Source organism: Sus scrofa, chromosome 9 (assembly GCF_000003025.6).
Source record: "Sus scrofa isolate TJ Tabasco breed Duroc chromosome 9, Sscrofa11.1, whole genome shotgun sequence".
Taxonomy (NCBI): Eukaryota; Metazoa; Chordata; class Mammalia; order Artiodactyla; family Suidae; genus Sus; species Sus scrofa.
In genome coordinates, this window is record NC_010451.4 from 75,298,441 (window position 1) to 75,320,790 (window position 22,350).

The 22,350-nt window shown below is 36.0% G+C and overlaps 1 protein-coding gene across 5 annotated transcripts in view; it reads left to right on the plus strand.

The window, feature by feature from the left end:
• ASB4 (ankyrin repeat and SOCS box containing 4) overlaps window positions 1-22,350 on the plus strand; it is a 227,253-nt gene that overhangs the window by 188,074 nt on the left and 16,829 nt on the right. The window contains exons 5-6 of one of the 5 annotated variants that reach the window (XR_002347045.1): window positions 1,538-3,449; window positions 3,835-5,615. The exons of 1 other annotated variant lie outside the window; for it this stretch is intronic. Coding sequence is in view for 2 of the 4 variants with exons in the window: in XM_021102415.1 (XP_020958074.1) it covers window positions 1,538-1,554 (17 nt within the window). In the remaining 2 variants the exon portion in view is untranslated. Of the gene's footprint in view, window positions 1-1,537; window positions 5,618-22,350 lie in introns of those variants that run through there. 3 more of the 5 variants (XR_002347046.1, XM_021102415.1, XM_021102416.1) reach the window with 3 other exon arrangements.

A 22,350-nucleotide genomic window follows, 5' to 3' on the forward strand; every position in this document is an offset into this window, starting at 1 on the left:
CAAGGTGTAAAATAGAACAAGATTCTTTTATTAGGGGCCAACAAAACAAGTCTTTCATGAGTTGGATTGGCAGAGAATAAACTATTCCTTTGGATTAGTTTGCTTTTGATCGAAGAAAGTAAATCATAAAAAGCATGCCAATGAATGTTTTCCACATAAATATCATCAGAAGATGAAATGATAATTGACTTTTTAATGAAGAAAAAAGTGGTTTGTGTGATATGCATAATTCATACATCCCTGGGCTTCTTGTATTCCGGGTACATGTCTTATTTCAGCTATATCCTCTTGTCATGTAGCTTTGGGAAGTTCACCTCCTTCTCAGATACTTGTCAAACCCCTGGGATGAGAGAGGTGTACATTCTTCTCGTTGCTCTTTGTCATCTGTCTCTCAGAACTCCTTTTTCTGGCCTTGCCTTAGTCACCCATGCGTTTTTTTTACGTTTTTTAAATTAAAGTATAGTTGATGTACAATATGTCAATTTCTGCTGCACAGCAAAGTGACCCAGCCGTGTATATATATATATACACACACACACATATATATACACATCCAGAATTTACGATCATGATTTTATACACACACACTCACACATACATACATATACACATTCTTTTTTTCGTACTATCTTCCATCATGGTCTATCCTAAGAAATTGGATATAGTTCTCTATGCTATACAATAGGACCTCATTGCTTATTCATTCTAAATGTAACAGTTTGCACCTGCTAACCCCAAACTCCCCATCCATCCCACTTCCTCCCCTCTTAGCAATCACAAGTCTGTTCTCCGTGTCCATGAGTCTGTTTCTGTTCTCTAGATATGTTCATTTGTGCTACATTTTAAATTCCACGTGTAAGTGATATCATATGGTATTTGTCTTTCTGAGTTACTTCACTCAATATGAGAATCTCTAGTTGCATCCATGTTGCAAATGGAATTTTTTGTTTTTATCACCACTCCTGCTACCTGATCTCTCCTTTCTTCTTTTTTGCTCCAAATGTGCATAAATCACCTTCTCCTTCATTCCCCAAGCCAGCCATACCACATAGTGCTATTATCACAGGGTTTTAATAAAGATTTGGGGACAGGAGAGGGACCACAGCAGAGATGAAGAAGCTAACTTCATCGTTCCTGAAGAATTTGTCCAGTCCCTACCCAGGGGAATCCATCAGGGGCCATCTTAGCCGCAGATGCCTCAGATCGTGGGGGTGTGCAGTTTCCCACCTTCCCATTTCCTCACATTTCCTGGGGTCCCTAGTACTTCCTTCCCCTCTAGTTGCCAAGGACAAGTCAAGAATCCCTGTATCTTTATTATGCAACACAGTTGAGCCCCTGCTTTTTCTCAGTCCCTTTCTTTCAGACTAGCCCACAGGCAGTTCTTTAACAGAATAGCAATAAGACCCAGAAACAAGTCTTCCCAAATAAAAGTGATAATTCCTGCTACTCATTCAGAGCATAGCTCTAGTGTGTTTACTTTTTTAAAGGCAGTTTTATTTTCCTCATATATAAACAAAAATTTAATTCTTTAAAATAGGCTTGGAACTAGTTTAAGTTTGAAGCCCAAGACGTATTCCAGAGAAATGTCAGTACTTTGGATGGCCATGGAGGCTGAGGTAGGTGGAAATAGATTTTTTTAATGGAAAAGATATTTAAACTTAAGTCAAAACCAGAACAAAGGAAGGACATAAGGATGTTTTTCCTACCAAAGTACTAGAGAATGAAGCACTAGAGTTTACAATTATGATGATTTTACTTATGAATGTTGAGGTTTAGAGATGTCATGCATGGCGAAATAAATATACATTTTAGAATGAATCGAATATGTAACCAGATAAAATATAGCGTGAGTAGAAGAACCACAGAACAGTATTATTAACTAAAAGTCTTGAGTTGTGCACTAGGACATTAGACCTTTTACATTGGGATTAGAAAATCATTTCTGTAAGAGTTTTCTCCCCACTCCAACTAGAGATGGAATAAACCCCTTGGTATGGGAGGTGGACTATGAGGGCATTTGGAAAAGCAGACCTTTGTTATTAATACTCAAAAGCACCGAGGTGATTTTTTTTTTTTGGCAATGCTAATGATTTATTAAAGCAATTGTGAATGCTAAGGGAAAGAACTACTGTTTCCACCAAATGTAAAATCAATGCACCCTTTGGTGCCGAGTAGGGAATCATGTTTAAGCCAAGCAACAAACTTCATCTCAAATCATAATGAATGTGCTGAATTAAAGCTACAGAATAAACCTAAACAGCTTCAAGCAAATAGTTATCACGTTAGAACATTTCTAAGATCCTCAGTGAGAGGTAAACTAGGAAGAAAAATAATCTTGACTGTTATTCTGCAATTGGATTAGTTTCCCATTCAAGAAATACAGTTGTATTCCCTCCAACATGATTTTTCCAAATCAACAATACTTATAGAACTCTTTGTAGTACTTTGAAATGACATGGTCTTTTATACAGGAGTTATTTCAGGAAATTGATTTTTTATTCTTCAGAGACAAAACTTGCATCCAAGATAGCCAGGAACTCAGGGGCAGACATCTTTGTGAATAGCATTTTGCTCTGTCATTCCTAAGAACTAATAGAGAACTGCAAGCTAAAGAGTATGGGTTTGAGACTGGGGCATACCATGGGTATCAACTCCACTGTGGGCCCCTATTGCCAGTTCTTGCCATTCCAAAAATGAGGTATACCTGGCTTCCTGCAGATAAAGCTGTTTATAGATGAATATACAGAGGCTTAGGAATATCATGAGTGAGGAAGCCAGTAGGTGAGTCAAATTTGACTTTGTAAATTTTCTTCTTCCACTATAGGATGCTGTCTTCCATGATGACCCTTACTGTTTTATAAGTTATATGCCAGCTTTGTAAACACTCAAATTTCAGCCTGCAACCAATTTAAGTGCCTCTGTAATAAACTCTGTTATTGCATCTGAAATGTGGCTTGGACAGAACCTTCTTCCCTTCTGTTTCTCTGCCTCCTCGGCTTCCCCCTCCACTTGTCCTTGGAATGATTCATCTTTCCATCTTTTCAACAGGCATAGATTGTCCCTGAGGATGCTCATAGAACTTGAAATATCAGCCAGAATACCAGCTTTAAATTACAGTGAGAAATGGAGCTCTCAAGCTCTCCAGTGACTCACGTTTGTTGATCAGCACCCTCTGATCTATGTGGGATGTTGAATTTATAATTGGAAGATGGGTTGGCAAAATAAGAATTAGAACAAGAGCAATTAGCCGAGATGACTGGATGTAACAGGCTACAATGGCTCAGTGCATCCATTTCTGCATTTGGGATTTTGCTGTCATCGGCCTCAGCTGGTTGACCACTTGGACCAGGGCACTGACTCTTTCAGAAGGTGCTGTGGAGAGTGTTGAAAAATTGTTACTGTACTCGATATACCTAAACAATTTTTAAGAATTTAAAAACGGATGTTTAGTAAGTACAAGAATATTTATGAAATATGTATAAGGTGTAAAGAATAAATAACAGTAAAAATCTACTGTCCAGATAGAAACAAAAACAGAAATGACTGAGAATGTTGAAGTTACTTGTGTATTCCTTTCTCTTCTGTGTCCCATTTTCTTTCTCAAATAACTATGACCCAGCATTTTAGGTTTGTAATTTGATTTCTTTTCACAATAGTATTACCTTTTTCTTGAATCTCTAAATAGCAGATTGGCTTTAAATGAGTGGAATTACGATTTTATATATATATATATTTTATCTTCTTGTTTTGTGTAGCTGAAATTCACTAAATTTTTAATCCATAATAATTCATTGCAGTAACACACAACTTATTTATCTATTTTATTATTGATAGGCATTTGGGTCATAAAGAATTTGTTGAAATAATACATGTACATACATTTTGGGGTATTTCTCTTGGCCCAAAGTTACATGGATTTCCAGAAGAGGAATTCCTGAGTCATGGGGTATGTACATTTTCAGTTTTACTAGAAATTACAAATTGTGTTCGAAAGTGGTTGTGGCAACTATTGACACCTCTATTAGCTGTATAAAATTCATCTTTTTCCCACATCCTCACAAGTGTGTAAATTTGCCAGACGTTAATTTCCATTATGGATGTGATATTTTATCTCACTGTAGTTTGAATTTATACTTCTTCATTTCTAATAAGCCTGAGCATCATTTCCTGTGTTTATTTCCATTTATGATTATTCGTCTGTGAAGTTCTTATTTAAAATGTTGTTCTTTTTTTGGAATTGTTCTCTTGATGTAAGAGACTTGTAAGAAATGTTTTTTGGTTTACATTTTATTTTTAAAAACATAGTTTGGATATTAATATTTTATCAGTTTTATGTGTCAAAAAATCTTTTTCCCATTTTGTGTTTTATTTTAATTACTTTTATATCTGTTTAATGAAATAATAGAATTTAAATTGAAATCCTTCCCTACTGGGGGGTCATAAAGACACTCTCCTCTGTTGTTAGCTTTGCCTTTCTCATCTAAGACTAGTTTAATTAATTTTTTTAAGATAATAAGCAATAAGGATAGAATTTCATTTTTACCTCTAAGTACCCAAGTGTGCCTAGATAATTTATTGAAAAGTACATTCTTTCTCTAATGACCTGCTATACACCTTCTGTCATATATCCAAGATCCACATATAAGTAGACATGTTTTTTAAAACTTTCTATTTTTTCATTTGACTGTTCCATGGCAAGAACCTCTGTCTTAACTGCCATAATTCTAAAATAAGTACCTTTTCTTCTTGGCCTTTTGCTCTTCAGTGTACATTTTAAAATCAGCTTGTCAAGTACCACAAAGCACCTGTTGGGATTTTGATGGGAATGTCATTGAAATTATCAATCAGTTTGAGTATAATTACTGTTTCTATGATATCAAGACTTTTCATCCATGTGCATTATGTATGTATCTGTGTTTATTTAGGTTTTCTTTGTCTTTCAATAGGGTTTTATAATTTTCTTTGTAAAATTATTGAACAATTTTGTTATATTACTTCTAGATGTTTTATAATTTTGATGTTATAGACATACTTTTAAATTATCATTTATGCTTTTTTCCAATTCTCATATTTTTTATTACTTTTTATTGTCTGATTATTGATAAAGCCCTCCATTACAGTATATGCAAATGATGCTAGCAGATATCTTGTCTTTTTCCTAAGCTCAAAGGGAATGCTTTAAACATTTCATAATTAAATATGATGCTAGCTGTAGGTTTTCTGTACCTCCCATTTGTTTGTTTAAGCAAGTCCTCTTTTATTTCTAATTTATTTGCATTTAGTAAGGGATGTGGATTTTTATCAGTTGTTTTTTTCTGTTTCCATTGAGATGATTGTATGCTTTCTCCTCTCATCAATTAATATGGTAATGTACATTAATTTATTTTTGTATAAAACTTACGCTTCTAGAATCAACCTGCTGATGCATTATCTTAAAACATGCCTACACAATTCTGGATTGTATACATTAATATTCTAATTTTTGTATCTGTGTTCATGAGTAAGACTGATCTGTAATTTTGTTCTCATGCTCCATTGGTTTTTATTTTATTTTATTTTATTTGCTCTTTAGGGCCACCCCTGTGGCATATGGAGGTTCCCATGCTAGGGATCGAATTGGAGCTGTAGCTGCTGGCCTACACCATAGCCAGATCCGAGCCACGTCTGCGACTTACACCACAGCTCATGGCAATGGTGGATCCTTAACCCACTGAGCAAGGCCAGGGATTGAAACTGCATCATGGATGCTAGTCAGATTCATTTCTGCTGTGCCATGACAGGAACTCCTCCACTGACTTTTTATCAAAGTTATACTAACCTAATAAGGTAAGTTAGGGATTATCCCCATTTTTCTACAGACTAAAATAGTTTGTGTGAGATTGGAATTTTTTTCCTTGAATGTTTGGAGAAGGTTTTCTTCCTTGTCTATTTACTGGAAACTGCCTGCACCACTGACTGGACCTAGTTTTTATGTTGGGAGATTTTAAAGTTCAGATTCAATTTCCTTTGTAGTTATGTGACTATTTATATTTCCTATTTCTTCCTAAGTAGGTTTTGGTGAGTCATATTTCATCTAGAAGTCTATCTATTTTATCTGAGTTTTCAAATGCATCACATAAAGTTTCCCTTAGCCTACTTTTCAACCCTTTAAATCTTCAAAGCATCATTGATTAATTTATTCCTAATATTGTTTATGAGTATCTTTTCACCTTTTCAAAAATTTATCTTCAGATATCTTTGTACATTTTATTTGTTCTGTTAAAGTATATTGACATATTCTGTTACCCTGGTATTTTTCAGGCATTTTTCCTATTCTTTTATGAAGTTATTTCCTCTTCAAGCAATGGCATTCAGGATTTGATATTATATTGGACACTTGAAAAATCACTTTTTTTCTCAACAAGTACTTTAAATGCTTCTTAGGTATAAATCTGGGTAGAACTCCATTTGGAAAAATAATTATGAAACCAGTTTAATTGAGGATTTAGAATATTAAATGTTCCCTTATACAGTCTTAAGTAGGAGACAAACTGGGTGCTCATACAGACTTTTCTCTACTTTACCTCCATAAGCTTTTGCAGACAAGTCTGAACAGGTTGATTTTCAAATCCTCTAAGCAATCTACCAGTACAAAACACAGCAACCATCAGAAGAGGACAAACAAAACTCTGGCTGCTTCAACGTGAGGGCAAAAATAAAGAATGGGATTAGTTCTGAAGGTCAGAGAATCTATGTTTCCAGCCTTGTTTTATGCTGCATTCCCTAACTTCTCCTCTGCTGGCTAAGCAGGACCATGTATTGGTATCCAGACAGGACTTACACTTGCTTTGCTTAGGTTTTTTCCTCTGTCTGGAATTCTTTGCTCATATCTCTTTTGCCCAAAACACAGGTACCCTAAAGATACATGATGTTCTCCAGTTAAGGTTTCTGTCTTGCCTAGACTGTGCCGCTCCTTTGAACTCTTTTCACTCTGTTCACAGTAGTGGCTTCTGCTACTGTGCTTGTTGCACACAACCCCTCTACCCTTACCATTGCTCATATGACCAAAAGTTACACCTGACCAAAGTTAAGACACTCAGATCCCCTCTTCTACTAATCTCAAACTTGGGATTCAGAAGTTTCTGTGAGTCTCTCATGACCTGCCTTGAACCTAGATGGTGTGGGCTTTGAGGATGTCTTTTTGCAGCAACCATGCTGAGAAGTAGAAAAAGCCATACTATAAATAGAAATGAATGTAGATACACAGAGAAAAGATCGTAGACGTTGCTGACTCTGAAGTTCTAGATATAGTAACCTCTGTTCTGTTTGGCACGGGATTCTTGGTTCTAGTTTCTCATTGGGCTCAGCTGTACTTTCCACACTCAAGTTCCAAGAACTACCCTTGTATCCTTACATAGTAAAGCTAAAAGACCCCTTCCCTGCCTTTTTTTTTAAGCTTTGTCAAATCAGACAAGATTCTGCTGCTTGCAACCAAAATAAATTTAGGAACATCCTCTGTGAAGCCATTCTTTATTTCTCCTATTGAAATAAAAATATTTATATGAACAAATACTCAATTTTATTCCTCCACTCACTTACAATATATATATACATTTTAGGGCCACAACCCCTGTGGCATATGGAAGTTCCCAGGCTAGGGTCAAATTGGAGCTACAGCTGCTGGCCTACACCACTGCTCACAGCAACGCTGGATCCTTATCCCACTGAGTGAGGCCAGGAATCAAACCCACATCCTCATGGATCCTAGTCTGGTTCATTAGCTGCTGAGCCACAAAGGGAACTCCCTATACTATATCTTATTTATAAAAAAACACTCTTATACTTCTACTTTCTATTTTTAAGTTTTAGACTTAGACACACTGACTTCCTGTTAAGGAAGATGAGGACTTGCCTCTGTACCTATCCTCTCCTCTTTTTCTTTCTCTTTAAATTGTAGTTTTTTTTGATTCATAGCAAAATATGACATTTTCATACTTGTTAAAATCATCCTAAGTAAACTCTTTCCGTTCTGTCTACAGTTTCTGCCTTCTGGGATTTATACTCAGGGGGTGCTGATCTGCCCAAAATCTCCTCAGCCAATCTTTGAGTGAACGTCAAGGCTCAGACTTCTCTATTTACCAAAATCATAGAGGCCAGTCACCTGGATTACTGGTCTACACAGGCCAAATGGAAGAGGAGATGTGAATAAACACTGATAAATAACTAAGACAATAATAGTAATGATAAGACTTTCTTCCATTATACAATCCATTTGACCCCATTGTTAATGTTTACATTATTTTCTAAGTCAATTATTTTATTGTGGCAAGAACACATAACATGCGGTCTTAATTTTTAACGTGTACTGTATTGTTAACTATAAGAACAATGCTGTACAGCAGATCCCTAGAATTTATTCATCTTGAGTGACTGAAACCATTTATTGAACAGTAACTACATCTTCCCCTCCCTCCAGACCATGACAACTACCATTCTATTCTCTGCTTCTATAAGTTTGACTATTTTTGATGCCATATATATGGAATCTTGCCATATTTGTCCTTATGTGACTAACTTATTTCACATAGCATAATGTCCTGCAGACTCATCCATATTGACGCAAATGGCAGGATTTCCTTCTCTTTATGGCTAAATAATATTCCATTATATGTATACACCACATTTTATTTATCCATTCATCTGTCAACAGACACTTAGGTTGTTTCCATATCTTGGCTATTGTGAATAGTGCTATGATGTGTCTTGTGTGTCCTACCTTTTCATTTTCCCCTCATCCTACTTTGGTTGTGTTAGATCATTGTTCAATAGCTACATTTGAATGCATATGTAAATATTGTAATAGCTGAATCACATGCAATAATGTGATTAACTTTCCTTTGATCTGCTTTGTTTCTCTGAGTTTAATAATTGTCTTTTTAAGACATTTTTTTTAGTTTTCTATGTACCTGTTATTAATTCAGCCACAGATTTTCACCGACAGAACTTTAAAACTCTTCTACATATGGCAAACACATCAGCCACTCTGTAAATTTGTTTTATTTTCCTGGAGATGTCCCAATAAAGTCTCTTATTTTTCCTCTTCCAACATGGATCTGTTGCCATCAGCACAGTTTTTGTCCTGAAACTTTGTATCACCTCTCCCTCATGTGTAATTCTTCTGTTTCCTGGTTCTGAAGTTTTCTTTATTCTTGCTTTTGTCTCTGATGGTTTGGAAACTGTTTTCTTTTGCCGGTGCTCTAAAATTTCGTGATGATGTGCCTGAATATGGATCATTTTCATCCATTGTGGAGGATAAGTCCTTTCAGTCTGCTAAATTGTGACCTTAGCATTTGGAAATTTTCTCTTATTATCTCTTTGATAGTGGCTTCTTTTTTACTTTACTCTGTTGACCCTTTGAATTCCTAGTAACTAAAGTTTGGGCCTTGTGAGGTAATCCTCTAGTTTTCTATTTTCCACCTCTTTATCTTTTAAATTTAACTTTTTAGAAAATCTTTTTTTTTTTTTTTTTTGTCTTTTGTTGTTGTTGCTATTTCTTGGGCCGCTCCCTCGGCACATGGAGGTTCCCAGGCCAGGGGTTGAATCGGAGCTGTAGCCACCGGCCTACGCCAGAGCCACAGCAACACGGGATCCGAGCCGCGTCTGCAACCTACACCACAGCTCACGGCAACGCCAGATTGTCAACCCACTGAGCAAGGGCAGGGACCGAACCCGCAACCTCATGGTTCCTAGTCGGATTCGTTAACCACTGCGCCACGGCGGGAACTCCTGGACTTTTAATCTTATTCCATTGATCTTTATGTCTGTATTGATGCCAGTGACATACTGTCTTGATGATTGTTGCTTTTGTAGTAAGTTTTGAAATCAAAAATTATAAGCTCTATAACTTTTTATGTTGTTTTGGCTATTTTAAGTTCCTGAATTCCACAGGAATTTTAATACGAGCTTATCAATTTCTGCAAAGAACCCAGGTGGAATTCTTATAGATTGCATTGAATTTGTAGGTTAATTTGAGTTCCTCAGCTTTCTTCCATTTCCTCCCTGAAATGTTTCTGGTCTAGATTGGTATTCATGTCTTCCTTCCTGAGATATTGTAGGATGAGTGTAGAAAATACCAAGTTATTTGACTTTAACATGTAAAACCTTTATATGGAGGAGAAAATTATAGAAATAAAGAAATACATGCTTTTTAAAATCTCATATTTTAGATAAGAGATATTATTACATGATTTTTTCTAGAATCTAACATTTTTCCTAAGAACCAAAATATGGAGCACAGAATTTGAAACAGGGAAATTACCATATTTATATATGAAAATCCCTTAATTTTGGAGGGAAATAAAAGCCCTATATAAGAAAGACAAATATATATGATTTTTAATTCAGTTTTCATTCTGAATGAAGATGAAATAAATCCTAAAAATGTTCTTTTTCAGAACATTGGATTAAACAGTGGATTAAAAATCCAGCATTTTCTCTGAAGTGCAGGTTCCATCCCTAGCCCAGGAACTTCCATATGCCACGGGTGTGGCCAAAAAAGAAAAAAAAATGTTCTTTTTACTGGAGCAGAATTCTAGAAACTTAATAACACTAGGCAAAAAAGTTATTTTAAAGAGGTAGTAAATATTGCATACCTTTTAATGTTGTTAATAGTGATAACAATAACACCATTATCTACATAACCCCTTTACAGTTTACAAACATTGAATCTCTTTACATACATTATATCTCTTCTCTGTTTTATTTTTTTATTTTTTATTTTTATTTTTTTGTCTTTTTGCCTTTTCTAAGGCCGCTCCTGCGGCATATGGAGTTTCCCAGGCTAGGAGTCTAATCGGAGCTGTAGCCTCCGGACTACACCAGAGCCACAGCAATGCGGGATCTGAGCCGCATATGCAATTAATTTTATTTCACCCCTACAACAAATAGACCCTTTTTGTCTACATTACTGAATTTCTGTAAATGTGTGTTCTGAAGCTGTTATCTTCTGTTTGACCTATAATATTTCAGCATGTGGAGTAAGAGTTATTAACCTACTTTGTGCTATGGACCCCTTGGCAGTATGAGACAGACTCCTAAATCAGAAAAATATACTTAAAAACAGAGTAAGATACATAGAATAACCACAACAACAACGAAAAACCATTCTATTAAAATACTGCAGAGTTCCTATCGTGGCTCAGCGAAAATGAATCTGACTAGCATCCATGAAGACACAGTTCAATCCCTGGCCTTGTTCAGTGGGTTAAGGATCTGGCATTGCTGTGAGCTGGGGTGTAGGTCACAGACGTGGCTCGGATCCCTTGTTGCTGTAACTGTAGTGTAGGCTGGCAGCTATAGCTCCGATTTGACCCTTAGCCTGGGAACCTCTGTATGCTGTGAATGCAGCCCTTAAAAAAAAAAAAGACAAAAAAATATTGCTATTAAAATATTAAAAACTGAATTTCCCTTGTGGTGCAGCTGTTTAAGGATCCACTGTTTTCACAGCAGTGACTCAGGTTGTTGCTGTGACACAGGTTCTATCCTTGGCCCAGGAACTTCCACATGCTGCAGGTACAGCCAAAAAAATACATAAATAGAAACTACATAGTAATATATGTACTTTTTAAAATAAATATTTTAAGTAACAAGATCTTATGACGGTCTAATTACTTCTGTGGTTTTGAGGTAGAAAGAAATGAAAAAAATACTTTAAGATAACTGCAGAAATTTAATATAATATGGAAATAACTGATTTCTATTGGTGAAAAAGACATAGATTTGTTACCTACATTCAAAATTGAAGAAAATGCTAAATTTCAGTTAGAAGTTAATGAAAATAATAATACTTTTTTCCCATACATGTTCATGGACCCCTGGATTACATTCATAGACCCTTGAAGAAGGAAAAGAAATAGGAAATGTATTTTGTTTCAAATAAAACTCTAGAAAATCTTAATTCATCACTGCACTGCTGTGTGTATGTGTGTTGTTGTTTTGGGTTGAACTTTGATATTTGGTTCATACGCACAAGTGTTTTGCACAGCCATAGGAAATATACTCAGGCTGCTTGGCTTGATCTTTGTGCAGCTGAGATTCTGGGAAAGACATTGTACATATTTGAAGAATATGATCAGTTTTCTTGACTAATTTGTTATGTCATTTTTTTCAACTACTAGCTAGCTATGTCACTCAGGTAAAAGTTCAATGTCAACAGTTAAAAGTGATAACTGAAAACCTGGAAAACTTTCTAAGCTTATCTCATATTACCACTTGAAACATAGTCCAAATCTTTGCCAATTTCTTACCTCTTCCCTTTTTTTGGTGCAAACAGCTTCTGCACTAAGTAAATATTTATTTATTAACTATTACAACACCTGAGGATTTAATTCCAAGTTCAAGTTTAAAGTTAGGGTAGCCTTAGAGTTCCCTGGTGTCTTAATTTGTTATCATCACTGCTGTGGCTTGGGTTCAATCCCTGGCCCAAGAACTTCTGCATGCCATAGGGGTAGCCAAAAAAAACTTTTTTAATTTAAAAAATTTAATGAAGTATGAGTGCCTTTGACTGCGGTAAAGTAAAAAAATGGAATGAAGGGGAGGAGCTAGTAGACAAGAAACAAAGAAAAATAATGTCAAATCTTTTTCCAATGGCCTTTATGAGCAATACTCAAAAGAGGCAGAAAAAATGCTGAAATTTGGAATAGATTATGTTTTCTAGACAAACCTCAGTTCAAATTAGAATATACTTACAAGAAAGCTCATTAACCAAAAAAAACATGATCTCGTTGTAATTGGATCCTCTGAATTACATGTGTTATTGAGAACATTATGGTCAGGATTAGAAGCTACATATGACATTAAGAGATAAGTAAAATTTTGGGTTTTGTTTTGCTTTTATTGCCCTTCCTTCCTACATGCATGAATATATAAATTAATCAAAAAAGTGCTTTTGAAAATGTGACTTAATAGGAGCATTGGATTGGATTCCTGGGCTAAACATGTCAACCTAATTTGTCCTTTGACTCTTATACTTTCATTCCTTTGGATCATGAAATATTTTTTAAAATGTCACCATTTTCCAGATTTGTAATGTCTCTGGGAAGCATAAATCTGAAAGCCATCATTAGTTATTGTATAACTAGTGTAGGATTAATTGATAGATAGCTGACAGCTAAATTCTAGGACCCTGAAAGTAGAGAAGTGCATAACAGGAAAGATATAGGATGTGTATTCAGATGACCTGGACCAAATTCTTGGCTGCACTACTTTCTTTGATGATCAATTTCCAAATCTTTGAAAAGGTATTTATTATAATGTTTGCAATGCATATATTATAAGGATATTATATAAAAATTGCATTGTAGTTAATAAATGATGCTTTGGTCTTTAGTGCATTGCCTGAGTCAAAGAGTCAGGAAGGCAAATAAAAAGTGAGTGGAAAAGAATATTAATTTTTGATGATTTTGCCGGAAATGGGCTGGTAGGGCCCATTTTGGAGCTAAAAGGGCAAGAGAAATTTAAAATGCAGTTTCTATAGGAAGTTTACATCTGGAATGTTTCATTTTTATCTGTTCCTTATAAGTAACCTTTAGCATGTAATTACCAAGCACCTAACTCATGCCAGTGTGGAAATAATGAGGATTAGTGAAAAAGCTGTTGTACCTTCAGCTCTTTAGTCTAGCTGTAGTCTAGAGTTATAGATTTTTTTAATCCACATTCATTGACTTTTCTTCCATTCAACACTTTCAAATCACTATTTCCCAAAATCCTCAGGCCCTGACTAAAGAGATTTCTTTCTCAAAAACCCCAAGGTTTCCTCAAGCCATGGAAGCAGTAACCTTTGTGAAAGGACCTAGAAAATTATCTGACCAATTGTAAATTTTAATGCATGCATGCAAGTATTTATTATTTGTTTATTTAGTGGACCTAGCATGAAAAGCAACATGAGTATCCAACATGGGAAGAGATGTATGGCAATGTGGTAGTAGGCATCCAGATTGAGAAAGCATTAAAAATAAGCAATTGATCATTTTTATTTCAATGCCTCTTAAGGTGTCTACACAAAGATTACAGTAAAATTATAAAAATTAAATTAATTTTAATTACAGTAAATATATCCAGTGGATATCACACATTGACATTAGATGGCTATTCAAAACCAAATGTGTGAACATAATGCATTACAATATCATGTCTTTTAAAGAACACTATTTTAGGAGTTCCCGTTGTAGCACAGTGGAAATGAATCCAACTAGGAACCATGAGTTTGCGGGTTCAATCCCTGGCCTTTCTCAGTGGATTAAGGATCCGGCTTTGCTGTGAGCTGTGGTGTAGGTCACAGAAACAGCTTGGCTGTGGCAGTGGCTTAGGCCAGCAGCTGTAGCTCCAATTAGACCCCTAGGCTGGGGATCTCAATATGCTGCGGGTGTGGCCCTAAAAAGACAAAAAAATAAAAAATAAAGAACACTATTTTAGTATTTTCTTTTTCTCTGTCCTTTCACTTCACATTACCTTCACCTAGTTGCAGACTCCATTTGAAAAAGTAAGACACAAAGTGTTAATAAAGCAACATAATGGAAATTTTTTTCTGTCTTTTGCATAACCAAAACTACTAGAAATAGAACTATACTAGAAATCAGAAAATTTCTGTGAGCTTGGGCAAATCACTTAACCCATCTAAATATCTGTAAATATGACAGTACATGTAACTAGCCTGCCTACCCCATGATACTGTTGTGAAAATCAAATAAAATCATTCACAAGAAGGCTTTTTTTTTTTAACCTAACAAAGTGCCATGCAAGTGTAGGATGTTATTATTAGTTTGATTTGTATCCTCTGTGCTTCTCAGTCTGCTATTTTATTCAATGTGTATCTTCCTCATTGTACCCCTTTCGGAAGCTGTTCCATGGAATAGAAATAGGATCTCCTTTTATTGATTATTATATCTAACTGTCTAATGGAAATGTAGTGCTACATATGCTGGAGCCACCCCTGTTCATGCTCGGAACAGAAAGGTGTATCCTTGCTATAAAGAGTGCCACTCTTCACAGATTACCTAAGGATCCAACCCCATCCTCTGTCTGCACGATGATTTACAGTGCATACTATAATGGGAGATTATAATGCTGCAATCAGAGAACAGAGCTCCCGCTTGCATTACTGAATAAGCCATACATAATTCTTCACAGGTTGTACCATCTAACCTTAACAGTCTGAATAATGTAGCAGCAGAACAGGAGAAAAAAGTAATTTGGGAAATAAAACCAACCTGTTAGTAAGTGATACATAACACTGATAGTTCCCAAAATTAGTCTTTGTTCTCATTACATTTTTATCTTTCTGTGCGAGAAATTAATAGCAGTAATACTTTACGTATGCATGCTATATTGCACTTATAAAGAGTTTTTATGAAATATACTTTAATCCCTAAGGCCTCTTAATAAAGTAGGGAGAGCAGACTCATTTTAATTTTATAGAAAGGGAGATAAGTTTAAAAAATAGGTTAAAAACTTGCTCAAGATTATATACTTCATTAGTAGTAACTGTAAATCAAACTCAGGACATTGATTCTGTTTCTGTTTTTGTATTTCCCCAGCAGACATGTTCTAAAAGTTTATACAACACTGTGAAATCCTGATTGGCAACTGACTACCTCTCTGAGTGTTATGGTTTGAAGTAGAGAAGCTTCTAGCCTTTCTCCACCTGTGGTACAATCCTGAGTAAATTAAAAACAAAGTAACCACAATATCACACAAAAATAAATACATCACCATAATTATTTTAAAAAATTACTCTGTTAAAAGGCAAAATTCCTGATGTCCTAGTTGGACATATATCAGTTCATTGAGTAAAATATTGAAGTCGTTACCATCTTTTTCAGTTATTGTTTAATTATTCCTCTTCTACATGTGGTACAAATTTGATCATTTTAAGAGAGAGCATTACAGAAGATTTGCTCTGAGCTCAAAGTACATTCTTTGTTTCCCTGGGGATAAAAAGCCTCAGCCCTAAGGACAGCTCTGCCAGCTGAAAGAACCAATTCAGCAAGAGGAGGAGGATTTTACCTTCTGGTAGGGTCTTTATTATAGGTACTACTAAGGCAATTTTGGCAGAGTCCCATTCATATTTATCTTCGAACTCTGTCTTTCATTACATAAGAGGGCAAAGCAGAGACATCGCTTTTATGACATCAGAGAAATCTTTGCTAGTGGCTCTGCCCCATGCTTATGTAATCTAAGCAGTTCTAACAGTAGGGACATGGGAGAGATGTAGAGAGATGCTTTAAAAATTGTAATAGAAGTATTACAGGGTATTTTATGCATCAAGATACATTGTCCTTACTTTCACATTATGCTGCATTTACACAGCATAAGTAAGATAGAGATTTGGCAATTATCTAGCTTATGTGATCAATGGTAATGGACAGTCTGGTTAATTTGGCTTTTAGAAGTAGATTCTTAGCAACAACAACTGAAATGCCAAGAGAGCTCTTAAATGAATTTCCTTTAATTTTTAAGGTAAATTGCAATTCCTGATTTTATTTTCCAATTACCACATGATGTTTTCAATGGTATTGTTACAATAATAACAGTTTGTTCTTAAAGAGTCCCTTGTATTCAATTAGTTCAAAGTACATTTGGGTATATGTAGGTTATCAATTTCCATACAGCCTTGTGAAATGAATATGAGCTGCAAACATTGGTAACTCTACTATTTTCACTATCCCTGTTCTCTGAATTCTAGTCATAGTTTTATTTCCTTGTGAAATTTCATTTACTGTGTGTGTGTACACTGACAATTCTTCATACATTTAGAGGGATTTTTTTTTTTTTTTTTTTTTTTTTTTTTTTTGCTTTTTAGGGCCGTACCTGTGGCATATGGAAGTTCTCAGACTAGGGATAAAATCAGAGCTACAGTGGCTGGCTTATACCATAGCCACAGCAACGCAGGATCAGAGCCACGTCTTCAACCTGCACCATAGCTCACAGCAATGCTGAATCTGAACCCACTGAGCAAGGCCAGGGATTGAACCCACAACCTCATGGTTACTAGTTGGATTTTTTCCACTGCACCACAACGGGGGAACTCCTAGAGGGGTAAAATTTTAATGCTTATTCTGAGAGTTTCTCAGCTAAACTTATCTTCTTTCATTCTTGGACACTATGGTTTATTTTTGTCAAAATGTTCATTCACACACTTAAGTGAATATGTATCAGACACATTGCCGATTTTATACAAAGCTCTGAACTGGGTTTTGGTTTGACTCATGAAATTGCCAATGTACAGCTACTTTTTTTTTTCCACTGTATAGCATGGGGACCAAGCTACACATACATGTATACATAATTTTTCCTCCCACTATCATGTTGCGATTCAAGTATCTATATATAGTTCTCAATGCTACACAGCAGGACCTCGTTACAAATCCATTCCAAGAGCAATAGTTTCATTCCATTAACCCCAAGCTCCCAATCCCTCCCACCCCCTCCCTCTCCCCTCAGGCAGCCGCAAGTCTATTCTCCAAGTCCATGATTTTCTTTTCTCTGGAAAGGTTCATTTGTGCTGTATAAGTTATAAGTGATATCATATGGTATTTGTCTTTCTCTTTCTGACTTATTTCACTCAGGATGAGAGTCTCCATGTTGCTGCAAAAGGTATTATGTCATTCTTTTTTATATCTGAGTAGTATTCCATTGTGTATGTATACCACGTCCTCCTAATCCAATCGTCTGTTGATGGACATTTGGGTTGTTTCCATGTCTTAGCTATTGTGAATAGTGCTGCAGTGAACATGCAGGTGCATGTGTCTTTTTTAATGAATGTTTTGTCCAGATATATGCCCGAGAGTGGGATTGCTGGGTCATATGGAAGTTCTATGTATAGATTTCTAAGGTACCTCCATACTGTTCTCCATAGTGGCTGTACCAGCTTACATTCCCACCAACAGTGCAGAAGGGTTCCCTTTTCTCCACACCCCCTCCAGCACTTGTTATTTGTGGATTTATTAATGATGGCTATTCTGACTAGTGTGAGGTGGTATCTTGTGGTAGTTTTGATTTGCATTCCTCTAATAAGAGGGATGTTGAGCATTTTTTCATGTGCTTGTTGGCCATCTGTATATCTTCCTTGAAGAAATGTCTATTCAGGTCTTTTGCCCATTTTTCAGTTGGTTTGTTGGCATTTTTGCTGTTGAGTTGTATAAGTTGCTTGTATATTCTAGAGATTAAGCCCTTCTCCATTGCATTGTTTGAAACTATTTTCTCCCATTCTGTAAGTTGTCTTTTTGTTTTCTTTTTGGTTTCCTTTGCTGTGCAAAAGCTTGTCAGTTTAGTTAGGTCCCACTGGTTTATTTTTGCTCTTATTTCTGTTGTCTTGGGAGAATGACCTGAGAAAATATTCATAAGGTTGATGTCAGAGAGTGTTTTGCCTATGTTCTCTTCCAGGAGTTTGATGGTGTTTTGTCTTATATTTAAGTCTTTCAGCCATTTTGAGTTTATTTTCATGCATGGTGTGAGGGTGTGTTCTAGTTGCATGCAGCTGTCCAGTTTTCCCAGCAATTCTTGCTGAATAGACTTTCTTTTTCCCTTTTTATGCTCTTGCCTCCTTTGTTAAAGATTAATTGACCATAGGTGTTTGGGTTTATTTCTGGGTTCTCTGTTCTGTTCCATTGGTCTATAGGTTTGTTTTGGTGCCAGTACCACACTGTTTTGATGACTGTGGCTTTGTAATATTGCCTGAAGTCTGGGAGAGTTATGCCTCCTGCTTGGTTTTTGTTCCTCAGGATTGCTTTGGTAATTCTGGGCCTTTTGTGGTTCCATATAAATTTTTGGATTGTTTTTTCTAGTTCTGTAAAAAACATTATGGATAATCTGATGGGGATTGCATTGAATCTGTAGATTGCTTTGGGTAGAATGGCCGTTTTTACAATATTAATTTTTCCAATCCAGGAACATGGAATATATTTCCATATATTTATGTCATCTTTAATTTCCTTGATTAATGTTTTATAATTCTCAGCATATAAGTCCTTTACCTCCTTGGTCAGGTGCATTCCCAGGTATTTGCTTTTTTGGGGTGCAATTTTAAAAGGTGTTATATTTTTGTATTCCTTTTCTAATATTTCATTGTTAGTATACAGAAATGACTGATTTCTGAATGTTAATCTTATATCCAGCTACTTTGCTGAATTTGTTAATCAGTTCAGGTAGTTTTTGGGTTGAGTCCTTAGGGTTTTCTATGTATAGTATCATGTCATCTGCATACAGTGACAGTTTTATCTCTTCTCTTCCTATTTGGATGCCTTTTATTTCTTTTGTTTGTCTTATTGCTGTGGCTAAGACTTCCAAAGCTATGTTGAATAGCAGTGGTGATAGTGGGCATCCCTGTCTTGTTCCAGATTTTAGTGAGAAGGCTTTCAATTTTTCTCCATTGCATATTATATTTGCTGTGGGTTTGTCATAAATGGCTTTGATTATGTTAAGGAATGTCCCCTCTATACCCACTTTGGTGAGAGTTTTTATCATAAATGGATGTTGGACGTTGTCAAGTGCTTTCTCTGCATCATTGAGATGATCATATGGCTTTTGACTTTCCTTTTGTGAATATGGTATATGACGTTGATTGATGTGAGTATGTTGAACCATCCTTGTGAACCTGGCATGAATCCCACCTGGTAATGGTGTATGATCTTTTTGATATGTTGTTGGATTCAGTTAGCTAAATTTTGTTGAGAATTTTTGCATCTATAGTCATCAAATATATTGGCTGATAGTTTTCTTCTTTGGTGTTATCTTTGTCTGGTTTTGGAATTAGGGTGATGGTGGCCTCATAGAATGTCTTTGGGAGTGTTCCTTCTTCTTCAAACTTTTGAAAAAGTTTAAGGAGGATGGGCACCAGATCCTCTTTGTATGTTTGGTAGAATTCGTCTCTGAAGCCATCTGGTCCTGGACTTTTATTTGTAGGGAGTGTTTTTATGACGTATTCAATTTCATTTCTTTTGATTTATAAAAACTTCAATCCCATATGGTTAAGTCTGATGTATAAGAGATGACATGAGTATTTTTAAAAGGCTAGAGTGAAGAGGGGAGATTTTTTGGAGGTAGTGACATTTAGAATTTGGCCTGGCATTATTAGATTTCAATAGTGATACAGTAATGACACTATTCCAGAGCATAAGTGGGACATACAAGATAATAGAAGTAGAAAACGTATACAGTGGGCTCAGAGATTTGCAAGTTGTTGAGTTAGCCTGATGCCTGTATAGAGTGTGATACAAGCCTAAAAAGAAAGCCTAGAGGAAGTTCCTGTGAGGCTTACATGACAACTGATTAAGGAGACTGGGCTTTTTCTGTTGACAAATGTGAACTCATGGGGGGTTTCTTGTAAAGGACATTCAGTAATGGAGGCAATGCCCAGAATGGACCAGAGGTGGAAGATCACAGAGAAAGGGAGACCAGGTAAAGGTAGTAATGGCTCGGATGAGAGTCAATTAAGTTGAAAGATGCCAAAGTGAAAGATCTGTCAGGCACTGATTATCAGGATTGAGAAGAATCAACTGTGATTTTACGTATTGAGAATGGTATCTGGCAAAATAGTGCTGTTTCACAGATGATTATGACAGAAGGAGAAACTGTTCATGAGAAAAGATTCTGACTTCAGTGATAGAGATGTGGGAAAATACATCAACATGAAAAGGTCTAACTCAGAGTAGAAGTCAGGAATATAACATTAGAGATAAAAATTCGACCCATTGGTACTGCAAACCAAGGGAGGAAACATACAAGTAGAAAAACTAAACTAAGTGGTCTATGTCAAATATAAAGACCTCCCACAGCTGAAAATTCTGGATCCAATATTTTTTTTAATCTTCAAAGCATTAAAAGCTGATAATAATATAAGGAATGTGAGGTCTATGAGGAAAATGGGGACCCAGAGATACAGTACCATTGCCTTCAGGACTTTTGCTAGTTTCTACAAACTTGAACTTTTTTTTAACTGAAGTATAGTTGATTCACAATGTTGTGTTTGTTTAGGGTGTACAGCACAGTGATTCAGTTATATGTATATGGCTACCTATTCTTTTTCAGATTCTTTCCCTCATAAGTTATTACAAAATATTGAGTATAGTTCCCTGTACGCTAAAGTAGGTCTTTGTTGGTTATCCATTTTATATATAAGGGTGTGTGTGTATCTTTTAATCCCAAACTCCTAATTTATCCCTCCTCCCCCTTTCTGCTTTGGTAACCATAAGTTTGCTTTCCATGTCTGTAGGTCTATTTCTATCATTTTTTTTTAGATTCCATATATAAGTGATGTCACATGATATTTGTCTTTCTGTTTGGCTTATTTCACTTGATATGAGAATCTTTAGGTCCATCCACGTTGCTGCAAAAGGCATTATTTAATTCTTTTTATGGCTGAGTAGTATTACACTATGTAGATACAGATATAGATATGAATTTATTTACGCATTAATCTGTCAATAGACATTTAGGTTGCTTCCATGTCTTGGCTATTGTAAATAGCACTGCAGTAAACATTGGAGTACATGTATGTTTTTGAATTACGGTTTTCTCTGGATATATGCCCAAGAGTGGGGTTGCTGTATCATGTGGTAGCTCTATTTTTAGTTTTTTAAGTAATCTCCATGCTGTGGCCCATAGTGCTTGCACCAATTTACATTCCTACCAACAGTGTAGAAGGGTTCCCTTTTCTCCATACCCTCTCCAGAATTTATTGTTTGTAGACTTTTTGATGATAGCTATTCTGACCAAGTGTGAGGTGATACCTCATTGTAGTTTTGATTTGCATTTCTCTAATAGTTAGAGATGTTGAGTATTTTTTAGGTACATCTTGGCCATCTGTATGTCTTTTTTTGCCTTTTTTAGGGATGCACCAGTGGCATATGTAGATTCCCAGGCTAGGGGTCTAATCCGAGCTATAGCTGCCAGCCTACACCGGAGCCACAGCAACGCAGGATCCAAGCTGCATCTGCAACCTACACCACAGCCCACGGCAACGCCAGATCTTTAACCCACTGAGCAAGGGCAGGGACCGAACCCGCAACCTCATGGTTCCTAGTCGGATTCGTTAACCACTGCGCCACGAGGGGAACTCCTGTATGTCTTCTTTGGTGAAATGTTTATTTAGATCTTCTGTCCATTTTTTCACTGCCACAGCTGCAGCATTTGGAAGTTCTCAGGCCAGGGATTAAATCCAAGCCGAAGCTGTGACATATGCCACAGTTACAGCAACACCACTAATTTTAACCTGCTGTGCCACAGTAGCAACTCCCTTCTGCCCATTTTTTGATTGCGTTGTTTGATTTTTTTTTATATTGAGTCGTATGAGCTGTTTGTATATTTTGGGAATCA